The sequence below is a fragment of the Nuphar pumila genome, chromosome 12 (genome assembly GCF_984573655.1).
Source record: "Nuphar pumila chromosome 12, dmNupPumi1.hap1.1, whole genome shotgun sequence".
In the NCBI taxonomy this organism is placed as follows: Eukaryota; Viridiplantae; Streptophyta; class Magnoliopsida; order Nymphaeales; family Nymphaeaceae; genus Nuphar; species Nuphar pumila.
Window position 1 is genome coordinate 23,221,873 of NC_143260.1, and position 15,359 is coordinate 23,237,231.

The 15,359-nt window shown below is 37.8% G+C and overlaps 1 protein-coding gene across 1 annotated transcript in view; it reads left to right on the forward strand.

Moving 5' to 3' along the window:
- Window positions 1–15,359, forward strand: part of LOC149820310 (diacylglycerol O-acyltransferase 1-like) — a 118,149-nt gene that overhangs the window by 46,010 nt on the left and 56,780 nt on the right. Inside the window, exon 7 of the mRNA XM_089983096.1 lies at window positions 5,227–5,325. Within this exon, the coding sequence (XP_089839222.1) occupies window positions 5,227–5,325 (99 nt within the window). The remainder of the gene's footprint in view (window positions 1–5,226; window positions 5,326–15,359) is intronic.

Here is a 15,359-nt window from a genome sequence, read left to right on the forward strand (position 1 = left end):
CTGGGGGCGTACGTGCGAACAGTCTCGGGCCACGGGACACGAGTGTGCTCCGTTGTGCAACCTGCAAGTGTAAAAAGGTTAGCGTGAAAGTCAATTCAGAAAACAAGTCCGGCAGCACCTGCAACGATACCGGACCACCCAGACAGGAGCTCCCTACGAGAAGACAATGGAGGAAGCACGACGAGGGGGGACAGGATAAGCAAAGCCTCTTGTCAACAAGAAAAGAGAGACAGGAGGAACGAAGCCCCCTGTCGACAGGGCAGATGGCAAGGGGAGTCCCCTGCCCTGCCAACACTCAAAGCGGGGGACAGGGGGAACAAAGCCCCTTGTCGAACAGCAGGTGTCTGGGGGCTCTGCCCCACTGCCGGCAACCTAAAAGGGACAGGGAGAACAGAGCCCCCCTGTCGACACGGCAGATGGCAGGGGGCTCCGCCCTCCCCTGCCGGCAAACAAGGAACGGAGCCCCCCGTCAAACAGCAGGTGGTAGGGGGCTCCGCCCCCTTGCCGGCAAACAAAGAACGGACAGGGGGAACAGAGCCCCCTGTCGAAAAGCAGGTGGCAGGGGGCTCCGCCCCTCTGCCGGCAACCAAAAAGGGACAGGGGGAATAGAGCCTCCTTGTCGACATGGCAGATGGCAGGGGGCTCCGCCCCCCTTGCCGGCAAACGAAAAACGGACAGGGGGAACGGAGCCCCCTGTCGAACAACAGGTGGCAGGGGGCTCCGCCCCCCTGCCGGCAAATGAAGAACAGACAGGGGGAACAGAAGCTTCTGTCGAACAACAAGTGGCAGGGGGCTCCGCCCCCCCTGTCGGCAACCCAAAAAGGGACAGGGGGAACGGAGACCCCTGTCGAACCCAACAGATGGCAGGGGGCTCCGCCCCCCTGCCGACAAACAGAGAACGGAGCCCCCTGTCGAACAACAGGTGGCAGGGGGCTCTGCCCCCCTGATGACAAACAAAAAGGGAACAGGGGGAGCAGAGTCCCTCTGTCGACAAAGGGAATCAGCAAGGGGCTTCTTCCCCCCTGTCGGCCAGGGAAGAAGAAACACGGGGAGCGGAGTCCCCCTGTCGACGCAGCGAGTGGCAGAGGGAGCGGAGCCCCCTGCCGACACGGCGAAACGAGAAAAGAGGGGGGGGGGGTTAACCTAGGGGCTATCGGCAATGACTTCGGTGTCACCGACAGACATAGGAGAACAAAGGGAGGGTGGCGTCAGAGAAGTCGGCCGAGGTCGTCGAAACGGAAGGTACGGAAGGTGGAGGCGGTGGGTCGCTGGTGTCCACGCAGCAAAGGAAGAAGGTGGCCGACGGCTTCGGTCGTCGACAGCGGTGGTCACGGGGGACGAGAGGCGACGGGAGGAGCAGAGAGGAGAGAGAACGGGTGAGGGATTTTGCCCCTCGCCCGAGGCGCCTGTGCCTTTTTAAAAGGCACAGGCTTCTCAAATAATCGAGAAGCCGGGTCCGGGCTGGGCTCGGATCTGGGTCCGTCTCGGATCCGACACTGCAGACTGACCGAGGCACGTGTCCGACACGTGTCAGACTCAAATTTTTTTTAAGTGGACTTTACAGTATTCACGTTGTTTTCTCAAAATTTTCCTTCCCTAATTAAACCTAATTAAACCATTCTTTTTAAAAGGTCTATGCACCGTCTTCCACACCCAATTGCCTTTAATTGCATATTTAATGTGACCACCTAAATTTGTCGTGAATTTATTGACTCTATATTTAATGTGACTTCACCTAAAAATTTTCTTCATGTTTCTGCTTTATATATTTTAAGAAAGAAATGTGTTGATTCTAAGTGTGCAGCGACTGCACACCTCTTAGAATTTTTCAGCATAGAAAATAACAAAAAACTGGGATTGGAAAAAATAAGTTTTTTTCTTTTTGTTATTTTGACCAAGGTCAGATTGATAACCATGTTCTAGTCAAACTCAAATATAAAACTTATGAAGTCAACCCTTCATTTATGTCTAAACCATGTCACATGGATACCGATGCAAGAATGGGGCACAATACGGATACACCTGGTATGACACGAAAGTTCACAAAAATTAGGACATGCGGACACGGTCATATAGACACAAATGTGTATGCATGTATGTATTGTACCTAATTCTTAACCTAAAGCAATAAAACACAAATACCATCTCAAGTGCAAACTCGTGAACAACAATTCTAAATTCCTATAGTTAAAAACATCAAATAATAAAAGTACATTGAAATTGAAATATTTGATGACAAATTTTAAAAGGAAAAGACCAAAGTGAATAAAAAAAAGTAATGAAGACCATAACAGGAAATAGATGAAGTTAATCACATACTATTGACTGTCTGCCGTTAGTTTGACTATGTCCGTAAGGTGTCCTGGTGTGTCCGACTGTTGTAATTTATCAGCACGGAATATGCTTGCTAGGTGAATTGTTGGATCGACCAATTTTTGATACAGAAGATTAAGTGGACTACATGGAATATAGTGCAGAGAGGAAGGCCAGTCAAGGTATGAAAGATGAGTCGCGGCATCAAGAAGTTGGCGATGATGGGTCAGCTTTGACTCACGATCAGGATGGATTTGGTTTTTGATTTTTTGAAGAAAAGAATGTGAAGGAAACTAGAACCTACCATGCCAAGGGGGAGCCCAATTGACTGTTGATACGCTCTCCACCTGACTTTGTCATTATCGCACTTTGAGGTGCTACTTAGCCCTGCTATGTGAGCTTACCAGGGTAATAAAGATGCACACAATTCAAGCAGCATCCTGAAAAGAAAGAAAGCATGAGTAGTAGAGTAAACAAACATAGGAACATGTGTCTGCCCCACCGAGTAATAAGGAAGAAACCTTAATGAACTAAGGACACCCTGTCACCCTGTGACAGTCTTAAATGGATTGATGATTATGATGCCTTAAAAATTAATTTTCCTTAAAATACTATGATCAATTATTAAAGAAGATTTTTCATTCTCAAGCTGCATTTTGCACCAAGTAATTATTGGGTTTCAGTTGCAAAATTTGATACCTAATGGCAGTAGTATATGACTTTGCAGAGGGTTCTCCAAACTATACTTCTGTTGAGATAAATCCTGAGAATGATCCTGCGGACAGATTGGTTCACTATATTCATGGATGTTTGAATGGTAGAATTTCTGGGGATGCATCTTATTCTTGTTGTTGCAGTGGTATGGTTGGGCCGGCAAAGTAATCACTATAGTTGCAATTATTGGTCTTATGAGTTACGATAGTATCAGCGAGAATTTTTCTTGGGAGAATTTTAAAATGATTATTTTTCTCAGCAAAATCTGAGTTTTTTAAAGATATAAAATTATATATTTTGAGAAGTAAAAATTGAAAAACTGAATTACTTTGGGAATTATCATGATAATATCCACAATAATGACCTAAAATTGAGAAACTGGATGTCTAAGATAAAGGTAGCTTTATGCCAGAAAGTATTGGAGGACTGGGAACCTCTATGCATAGGAAACAAACCAGGCAGGAGACCGATGAGATGATCCATGTAGAGGTGTCAAATTGAGCTAAGCTTCCATAAGAATGCCAATAGTCAAGTAACTTGAGGCAGCTAATTGCTGTTGCTCTTTGACATATTATTATCACCTGAATTTACCTTGAGCCAGTCTAGTTAAAATGGATTGGTGGCATGAACTGGAATGGTTGATGAGTCCCTTCTAATTCGAGGTTATAATCAAGAAGTACAGGAGTTACAGAAGGGTAATAGTGAACAAAAGCATTGACCGGGGCTGAGGAGTCCAAATTATGAGTTTTCCAATGATAGAACTGTGTAGGGACGTAAGTAACATGATTGCATGCATGGAAGTATGATTTCAAAACCAAAAAACTCAAATTAATGACCTTCAAAAGAATAATAAATGCATTATTGCTAAATAGAAAGAAAAGCATCTGATTCTAATTTGATGATTTTGAAATACAGGAATGAACTTACTTTTTCCTAAAGAGTACCTAAACCTTTAGATAATGGGGGCAGGTATCAAGTTTTGGAAGAACCTTCAGAAGTATATCCTGGAATTCTTGATGTACTTCACCTCTTATTGTGTGCTTAAAAGAGCAGATATTGGTTACACATAAACATAAGCACAATATATACTGAAAAAATGTGTAACATGTAAATTCTGAGTTGATAGACCTGTGTGTTTGAAGGAGCAACAAATGGTTAAAAGAGCCAGACGTGAGATTTGCCCCGAAGTTAGTTTTGGGTCATTTGGAAGACTTTGGCAGACATCTTTGTGAAGTTTGGTGTTGTATCGCCATTGACTCAGGAGGCTAAATTAAAACAATCAATGCATTGTCAAATGGTCTTATGTCTTCAGTTTAATCTTTCTGAATAAGATTGATTGAGTTACCAAAAGATGCACAATCTGTCTGTCCGTCTCTAAAAATTTGTGTTCTGGTCTTATTTTACTGGTGGTGAATATGATTGCACTTAATTTTTCGTTATTTATGAAATTGAAAGAAGCAATTTGTACAAAAACGTAAATACAATTATACAGAAAAGGCTTACAATTGTCATTGTCATATAACTCATGTAATAGGATTGGACCTGACAATGGTGGGACACTGATAGGTTGTTAATTAGAAATGCTAGAATTGAACTCCTGCAGTGCATGGGAGTATATATAAGTAACTATCAGATATTCCTGTGGAGAACTTGAATTTTGATTAAATATTAGTATATGAGGTTATTTATCAGAATTCTTGACATTGGGACCCATTGTCCACAGTTCTCGTAGACAGGATAGTCCTTGTTCTGTGGTTTTTTTTGTGCTATGCATTTTATTATGGAGGCAAGCTAATTAGTCACAAACTTTCTTTTGGACTATCGACCATGTTGATTATTTATTGGCTGCAGAACCGCATGAGCAGAATTTCATTTTTGTACCGTGTGGTTGATTCTATTTTGTCTTTGGAGTCTTTGGACTCTGCAGAAATTTCCTTTGCAGTTTTCCTTTCTCCTCTAGTTCCTGTCTTATATTCTTCTGTATCTACTTTGTAATGTAGGTAGATTCTCATGTTACAGGATTTTTTTAATGAGTGCACGTGTCATTCAATTGAAATTCTTTCCTTGGTAATGAACACCACACAAGTAGAATTCTTTATTTATATAATCTAGTTATTTATTGTGTTTTACATTAAAGTAGTGCAACATGCAGCTTTTTCCTCTCCCTGAGCTGTTTTTTCCCTCTCCTTTTGGTTACAGGGAGAAGGATCTTCCATCTCATTGAAGCTAGAATCTCCATACCATGTCAGCCTAAGAAGTTTGGCATATTTCATGGTAGCACCAACATTATGCTATCAGGTATATAGTTTCTTATGACATTATCTTTATGCCATGAAGAACTGTATTTGAAGATGAATGGTTGTTTGTATTCTTGTGCATCAAATTCACAAGAGCTTGAACGTTTCCCTTGCTTATGGTGTTATTGATATGGAAAAACTAAAAAGCTATTTTGTCAAAAACGTCTTCTGTGAAATATAGTCTTTTGGATGCGTGACTGTCATATTCACAAGGAAATTTAGGGTGCATTTGAATTCTTTGGATCTCAGATCTGAGAGACGTAAGATCTGAGAGATCTCAGCCAAGAGATGTTCGGCTCTGAAATCCGATGATCTCTAGTTTGAGCCCCAATCATTGGACTGATATGTGGCCAAAACGAGGATCTTAGATCCTCTGATCCGTGTGTCATGGAATGGCATGAAACTCGAGGCACATGAAACACTAAAAATGACAACATAAATAAAGTCCAAATGCATTTGACTAGATACTATAAACCATGCATAGCCATGAAGAAAAACCAGTCATAAAAATTAAATATTTTATTAATGAAAAATGTACAAAAAACATACAAGAACACCTCACTACAACGCTCATGCACACACACGCACTACATACATACATCCTCGCTCACCTTTTACTTACACACACACATACACTCTCTTATATATATATATATATATATATAAGTGGGAGAGGGGCTAGCCTAACGGCTAGTTGGCGGGAGGTCCAACGGCTAATTGGACCTTCTCCAACTAGCCGTTAGGCACAGTCCTAACAGTAGTTTTGATCAACCTGATTTGACCAAAAACAAAGAAAATAATAAAAACAAACCAAAAAATAAAAATACAAACATAAATATTTTGTATAATGACTGAAAAATACATACAACAAATGAGAAATACCTATTCTACCCCTATCAAGTCTACTTACACTACTAAGGACAAAAACCTTTAAGTATACCAATGGAAACGGGGTAAGCTTCGAGGTCTTGTTCTTCTTCAAGGCTTCCATTCAGGATGAGACAACATTTCAACAAGGTGGTTCTCCATGCAGGGGATGAAATGGCTGAGATAAAAGCCCTATAAGAGGATAACAATGCTTGATAGGAAACAAAATGTAGGATAGATCGTTTCCCTATGAGTGCAAAAGGAAGATCAACATAATGCTTTCGACGAAAGAACACATGTCTAGAGACCTGAAGGTGACGAGATTGAGGATCAATACAAACCCTTTTGTTTGCCAAAATAGGAGCCGGACCCAGCAGAATGAATTATCTCAGACAGGGGCAGTAGTTACAGTGTGACTAGACTGAAATGGGAGGGCCAAGTGTTTTGCCAACTTGCAACCCATACATGAAGACACATCAAACGAGTTTAGAGGACTGAAAACTCAAGTCCCCTAACCCCCTTGAAATGAGTGCATGTACATCACACCTCTTACCCTGAAATAGGATTCAAGTTCTAAGGCTTCTTCAAACTTCAATCATCGTTAGAATTCCAAGCACACTAATCTTGAAATCTCTACGGTGCTTTGGCTCAATCCACAACTTTCTTTAGTTCCTGTAACGAGGAAGCAACATAGAGCAACAACTGCAACAAGGGGATTATAACACAGTGTGTGTATATATAAGACAAAATAAATAATTGTTAGATATATACATATGGAGAGAGGATGGTTTATAATATTTATTTGGTCAAGCACGTCAAAAACACAAGATAAAAAATACAATAATAACTTAAATCACAATGAATCATGGAAACACTATTTTAGAAATATTTCAAAAACATTTTTCAATAATAATTGAGGCAAGAGTTAGTAGTAATAATTTAAATCATGAATATTAACGAAAAAGACACTAGAAAACTTAATTCAAAATATTTTGAAAATAATTAAGAGATATAATAATTCAATAAGTCAAACATCCATATCAACATATCACCAAAGGTAGAAACAAAATACTAAATTACTACAAGACTAAAAATATAATCACCTATCAATATAGACTGTCGAGGGGCAAACATGCTCGTACAATATATCAATGACTTAGATAGACATTTCATACAAAGTTATAAATGATCAACAACTATATCAAACTGCCAATAAGCAAACAACATATATATAAGAACAATACTTCAATGTCTTAAAGAGATGCAAAGACTAAAACATGATCACAACAACAATTACAATATCAATAAATACATTCAATATATCAACCTATGCAACCAAGGCATATTATAATGCATAAGCATGTTAATCATGTTAATGGAGCATTAAAAAATAACCATTTCTCATATAAGGGCAAAAGGGTGCAGAAAAGATTAGAAAATACATGAAGAGATTTTAGAAACCCCACATACAACAAATTTTAACATCATAAAGAGAGACATGATATTTGCAAATCCCAACAATAATTTGGTCACCATATGCAATCACCCCATTGACCTACAACTCAAGAACCTCAAAATCTGAGTGTATCAACGCATAGGGCAAGAAATAAAAATAAATGTCAGCAATAACCATACTAGTGACCATGCACCAGTAGTACTGGCTGTCTAAACTGACAATAAACACCAGCCACAACCACAAGAGGTGCACACACCATACCTCACAAATGATTGTAAAACTGTAAATAATACAATCAACTACAACGGGTGCACATAACTCACCACACACATGATTGTAAAATTGATAAACAAGATCTCTTGTTCAAAGAAAAAAGTAACTCAAATAAGACCGTGAAAAACAAGAGGTAAAAACGTTGTAATGAAAATAAATTAATGTCAACAAAAAGATGGTTTTTTTTAAATAATATTCAAACCAAGGCAATAACAATAAATTTTGCAATATGATGAGATTTACTTCATAGAAACCAACATGGTCACAAGAAAATAACAGTTTAGCCATTACAGATAGAGATCAATACAAGCATCCAACATAAGAACAAGGGTCAAATAAGCAAATGAGTGATACAATACACTTACACAACTAGAGTGTCAACATGGCACTTATACACCCACAATCTAAACTAACAAAACAACGAGGTGCACATAACTCACCCCAAAAGGCTAAAGGAAAAAGTTGATGCATCAAATAAATATTGTGATGGACTAAACCAAAGCCAAATGAAGGCAATAAGAAAACCTCATAAATCACTTTCCAAAAAGTGGCTATAAACAAGAGTCAATTTGACACACAAAATTTCAAATAAAACCCAACAAAGAAAATTAGAAACCTCGAGTAAATAAAGGTGCAATCATATGCAAAACAAGATGAAAAGATGTAAGCAAGTCACTAAAAGCCTCTTGAGAGGCCACACATAAGGCATCCATAAATCACACTAATATACATAAAAAATTCAAAACAATAAAGCCTTATACAAAATCTATGTCACCTGAGTACGGGTACCGAGGGTACGACTGTGAAAATGTCTATGATAAGACAATACGCATACGAACACAAATAATATAGAAAAGATGTGCACGAAGGCACTCTCATAGCACTTGAACAAAGTACGCAAAAGCGTAAAAATAATAAACATGCACTATGGCATGTATTTCATAGAAAGAACCGAATGCTTGCGACTCTCAAGCTTGAGAAATACAAGGGGGGGAACACCCCTATTTATACAAATGCAAGAAGGTGCAAAGGGGCTCCCAAAGGAGTCGTTAGGAGCCCCCAACGGTCACATTTGTGATCGTTGGGGGCCCCCAACGACTCTATTGGGGGACCCCCAATGCACATTAAAAAATGTGAAAAATAAAAAAGAAAGAAAAAAAAAAGAATTACAAAAATAAAAAATAAAAAGAAAGTTACAACATATTCCAAAAGAGAATATGCGCAAAACAGGAAATGACGAAAATACCCTTTCGGGTAAAAGTATATAAATATATATATATATTTATATTTACAATAATGATAATGATTTTAGGAGATACATTTTAACACCCCCCCTCAAACTTACGGTGTGATAACCACAAGTTTGTCAAGAAGGAAATGAAATCTGGGCGAACATAGAGCTTTTGTGAAGAAGTCGGCAAGTTGATACTCAGATGTCACATATGGTAGATCAAAGACCTTCTTCAAGTATTCTTCTCGGACATAATGACAATCCATCTCTATATGCTTTGTTCGCTCGTGAAAGGTGTGGTTCTTGGCAATGTAGATTGCACTTTTATTGTCACAGCATAGCTTTGTTGGTTCTTTGACAACTACTCCCATATCTTCCAAAAGACGTCAAATTCATACAATTTCCATTGTAGTGGATGCCATGGCTCTGTATTCGGCTTCAGTGGATGACAGAAAGACCTTCTGTTGCTTTTTACATCGCCATGAAATCAAAGATTCACCTAAGAAAATACAAAAACCAGTGGTGGAGTGACGGTTACTAGGGTCACCTTCCCAATCTGAGTCAGTATAAGCAAGTAATTTTAAATCAGAAGAAGAAGATAGAAATACTCCCTTATTTACTGTGCCCTTCAAGTATCTGATGATGCGAAGAACAACACTCATATGAACGGTTGTGGGAGCATGCTGAAACTGACTGGCGATGTGTATAGCATGTGATAAGTCAAGTCGAGTAATACTAAGATACATTAACGAACCTACCAACTGCCTGTAAGGGGTAGGATCAGTTAAAGGAACACCATCGTCAATTTTCATTTTTGCTCCCACAACTTCAGGAGTTTCGCATACTTTGTCATCAGAAATCCCGGATCTGTCAATAATCTCACAAGCAAGTTTAGACTGAGATAGAAAGTAACCACGTTGCGAATAGGCAACCTCAATTCCAAGAAAATATGTCAGAAAATCCAAATCTGACATCTCAAATTTTGAAGTCAAGACAGACTTAATACCCTTGACTCCTTGAATATCATCACCTGTGATTAACATATCATCAACATAGAGCAATAAAATTACAATCCCTGCATTAGATTTTCTAGTAAATAAAGCAGTGTCAGTATAACATGAGGAAAATCCATTTTCCAGCATTACACTGGTAAACCTATCATACCAGGCTTTGGGTGCCTGCTTTAAACCATAGAGAGCCTTACGAAGACGAAGAACTTTATCCTTAGGAATTAACATGCCTGGTGGGGCATTCCATATATACTTCTTCGTTGAGTTCACCATTTAAGAAGGCATTTTTAACATCCATTTGAAAAATGTTCCAATTATTAATAGATGCAATAGTAATGAGACACCTAACCGTAACCATCCGAGCTACAGGGGCAAAGGTTTCTTCGTAATCAATTCCATACTCTTGCCCATATCCTTTAGCAACTAAGCGAGCTTTATACCTTTCTAGGAAACCATCGCTCTTAGTTTTAACTTTAAAGACCCATCGACAACCTATAGTTTTCTTTCCTATAGGTAGAGATTGAAAATCCCAAGTTTCGGCCCTTTTAAGAGCATCAAGTTCACTTTGCATGGCCTCTTGCCATTCTATACATTTTTTAGCTTCTTCAAAATTTCTTGGCTCAAAATAAGAGTGAATGACACTTAGACAAGCCCTATATCGGGGTGAAAAAGAATCAAAAGCGACAAAACGATTTGGAGGTCTTCTATTCCTTTCAGATCTTCTATGGTCAAAAGAGGTGAAAAGCTCACTATATTGATCAATAGCACTTCTAAATGTGTCTTGGTTTCTACGAGAGTAGGTTATAGGATCACTTGGAACTCTACTTTCTGGTTCATTGGGTGAATTATGTTCACCAATGTCTCCATCATTTTCCTCATCATGGTTTAATGATACATCATCATCACTAGATATGTCATCATTACTAGACAATAAGTCAAATAAGAAGGAGTAATCAAAATTTTCTTGTTGAGAAACATTTTTTTCAAAACCACTTTCATTTTCTAAAAAAGTTACATTTCTAGAGACATATAGTTTATCATTTCGAAGGTCATAACAACGAAAACCTTTTTGAGTTTCGGAATAACCAAGAAAGGCACAAGGAATAGCCTTGGGAGAGAGTTTGTCATTCTTATCCGTAAGTATGAAACACTTACATCCAAAGACCCTTAACCTATTATAATCAAGTTCGATCTTATGTAATACCTCGAAGAGAGATATTTTACCTAATAACCTAGATGGTAAGCGATTTATCAAATAAACAGAATCAAGAGCTGCTTCAGCCCAAAGAAATTTAGGAATATTTTGAGATATAAGGAGAGTCCTAGTGGTCTCGATAATGTGCCTATGCTTTCTTTCAGCTAACCCATTCTGTTGAGGTGTCTTAGGACATGACCTTTGGTGAACAATACCCTGATCCTCAAGATATATCTTAAATTGATTGGAGAGATATTCTCCTCCAGAGTCACTTCTAAAAATCTTTATGTTACTATTGAATTGGTTCTTAATCATTGAATGAAAAATTTTAAAACATGAAAATACTTCATGTTTAAACTTAAGAAAATATATCCACGAATATCTGGAAAAATCATCCACAAATATTACGTAATAAGAAAAACCTCTTTTTGAAACAACAGGTGCAGGTCCCCAAACATCCGAATGAACAATTTCAAAATTTTTAGAAGAGAACATAGTTCTTTGCTCAAAAGGTAAACTTCGCATTTTTCCAAAAATACAGTCATTACAAGAAAATGAGCTTTTACATAGATCTTTTGCAAAATGTAAGTATGATAACTTGGTGATATTAGGATGACCAAGTCTTTTGTGCCACACATTTATATCTTTATGTCGGGCAACATTACACAAAACTTTTGGAACTTGAAGAGATTCCATATAATATAAATCTCTTCTAAAGTCTTCCCCAATCAATTTCCCGGACTGGCGATCCTGTATTAAGCATTTATCACAAGAGAATTTAATATCACAGCCATGGTCCGTGAGATGAGAAACAGAGAGGAGATTTAAGTTTAGTTTAGGTATAAATCTGATTTTTGGAATAAAGAACTCTTGAGTTTCAAAATTACCTATTCCTTTAATTTCAAGAAAGGTTTCATCCGCAGTGGAGACATAAGATGGGGAACCATTTTTAGAGTAATCGGAGAGAGAAAATGTTTGGGGACATAGTAAAGGATGCACCGGAGTCCAAAAGCCAAGAGATTTTACTTGGAGAAGAAGAAGTGGACACGGCCGCACCGGAGGTCGATCCCTTGAGGAGAGGTTGAAGAGCTTCCACTATTTGATTTATAGAGAGGGTCCCACTTGAAGATGCCTCCTCTTTCTGTGGTACACCAGTGGTAGCCATGGCTAGGAGCTTCTTTCATTTGGGACAAACGGGTTTGATTTGCCCCGGTTAATTTACAAAAATGACAAATAGTTTTGCTATAGTCCCTTTTCCCTCTTTGTCCACCATTTTCTCATTGATTTTGAAATTTAAAGTGAGGGGGACGATAGGTTCTTACATTGTTTCCGGGTCTTGATACAACATTAACCTCACTATTTTCTTCAATACTACAAGGAACCGCAAGAACATTTTGTCCTTGTTTACATAAATTCATACGAGTCTCTTCACCACTTAATTTGGTGAGAACATCTTCAAGAGAAGGAGGAGAAAATGAGGAAAGAAGAGATGACCTTATTTGCTCAAATTCGGGCCTTAGCCCATTCAAAAAGTTGAAGAAACGATCTTCTTCAAGTTGCTTGTGACGAAGCTCAATTGCCTCTCCACTCCATTTTGGTTCAAGCATTGCAAGCTCATCCCAAATAGAGGAAAGATCGGCAAAGTATTCCCTAATTGTCATTTTTCCTTGGGTAAGGGAAATAGCCTTCTTTTGAAGGTAGTATTTATGAGAGAGATCCCTTGATGTGTACATTTTTTCAAGATAATGCCAAGCTTCCAATGTCTTTTTGAATTTAATAATGTTGGCATTGATTTTAGTCTCCACGGATGAAAAAAACCATGAAAGAATCTTGAAATTCTTCATTTCCTATTCATCGTGCTTCTTGGAGTATTCTTCAAGGGCTTTGGTTCTTTCTTCTCCCTCAAGAACCTTGATTTTGCTTCCATTTATCACGGTAATCTTGGGTTCCGGTTCCGGAATTGTACCAAGTACATATCCCCATAGGCCCTTCCCTTTTATATGAGCCTCCATATTTCCGGCCCAAACATGATAGTTGGACCCATTCAATTTGAACCCAAGAGCAAAATGGGACTCTTTTTCGCCCATTAGAGAGTAAAAAGGTAAGGGAAAAAGCGTACCAACACAATATTTCCAACACCAACTTTGCACAAGATTCTTCCAAAATATTTGAGAAGAAAGATCCACCACTTCAAACTTCAAAGATCGGAAGGCACGTTTTTTGAGGCACTCGAAAAATGGAGAATCCCACAATCTTCAATAATCAACCTTGCTCTGATACCATGTGAAAATGTCTATGATAAGACAATACGCATACGAACACAAATAATATAGAAAAGATGTGCACGAAGGCACTCTCATAGCACTTGAACAAAGTACGCAAAAGCGTAAAAATAATAAACATGCACTATGGCATGTATTTCATAGAAAGAACCGAAAGCTTGAGACTCTCAAGCGTGAGAAATACAAGGGGGGGAACACCCCTATTTATACAAATGCAAGAAGGTGCAAAGGGGCTCCCAAAGGAGTCGTTGGGAGCCCCCAACGACTCTATTGGGGGACCCCCAATGCACATTAAAAAATGTGAAAAAAAAAAAAGAAAAAAAAAAAAAAGAATTACAAAAATAAAAAATAAAAAGAAAGTTACAACATATTCCAAAAGAGAATATGCGCAAAACAGGAAATGACGAAAATACCCTTTCGGGTAAAAGTATATAAATATATATATTTATATATATAGAGATATATGTACATATAATATATTATATGTAAATATATCTCTATGTATATAAATATATATATTTATATTTACAATAATGATAATGATATTAGGAGATACATTTTAACAACGACATGGTAATTCCAAAAAATATGGGTATGGGGACACGACTATATATATTAAATATCACATAGATACAAAATAAATTCAAAATAAACTGAATATAATCTAAATATATATGCTATATCTAAAATATATGTTATATACTAAAAAAATAAAGTTATAATCTGAAAATGTAATTATAAATTATAAATTGAATACAAACTTATATATATACAGAGGGTAAATGGTGTGTCCAGGTGTCGACACGGGTACATAAGGCAAAATAGTGTTCGTGTGACGGTAAGAAATGCAATGAGAAGACAATTCAAGAGGTAAATAACCAATAGTGAAATAATCATAATGCCATTAGGGCAAAAAAACACAAGTTACACAAGGGAAATGGAAGCACTCAAGTCATGAACATAAGCACAAGAGTGCACAAAAGAGCCACTAAGGGAAGAAAGAAAAGGTAATGCTCCAGAATTTTAACCTTAATTATTGTTCAAATATTGATTTTTTTTATAAGTATAAGTAAATCAAATCTTATAATGCGGAAACGATTTTAAAAAACAGCTAAGACTTTAGGTGGGGTTACACTAAAGATAACAATCAAATCAAAATATATGGGCTATACACATTTCAAACTACGTACAATATAAGACTGAAATATGAAGAGTTTTAATTTTATTTCAAATCAGAGTATAAAAACAATAGTTCAGTTTCTACATGATCAAGTACTTAAAATGAAAAGATCATGTCTACCAAGATCGCAAGGTAAGAGTGGACCCTCGAGGATGCAGCTCGACCAGTCCTTTGCTCCAACTACTCATCATACTTTACTTGCATTACCTGTTCCCCATAAAACGGGGTCAGACTCGCTAAAGTCTGGTAAAGAAACCCAAACTCAAACTTAAAGAAAACATATCAATCATGTAAAGGTAAAGACATGATATATTATCCATTAATCGTCAAGTGATAGACAAGGAAACGTACTATGAGTCATTCATTTCAAGCATTTGAACATAAAACATTTAAAAGCATTTCATCACTTAATATTTTATTCAACCTTAACTCACGTAATAAAGCATAATTTATATGCATTCAAGTCATATAAGTTATCGCATAAATATATATGCATCTAAGACATTCAAATCATTGCATCATTTTCATATGCATTCATAAT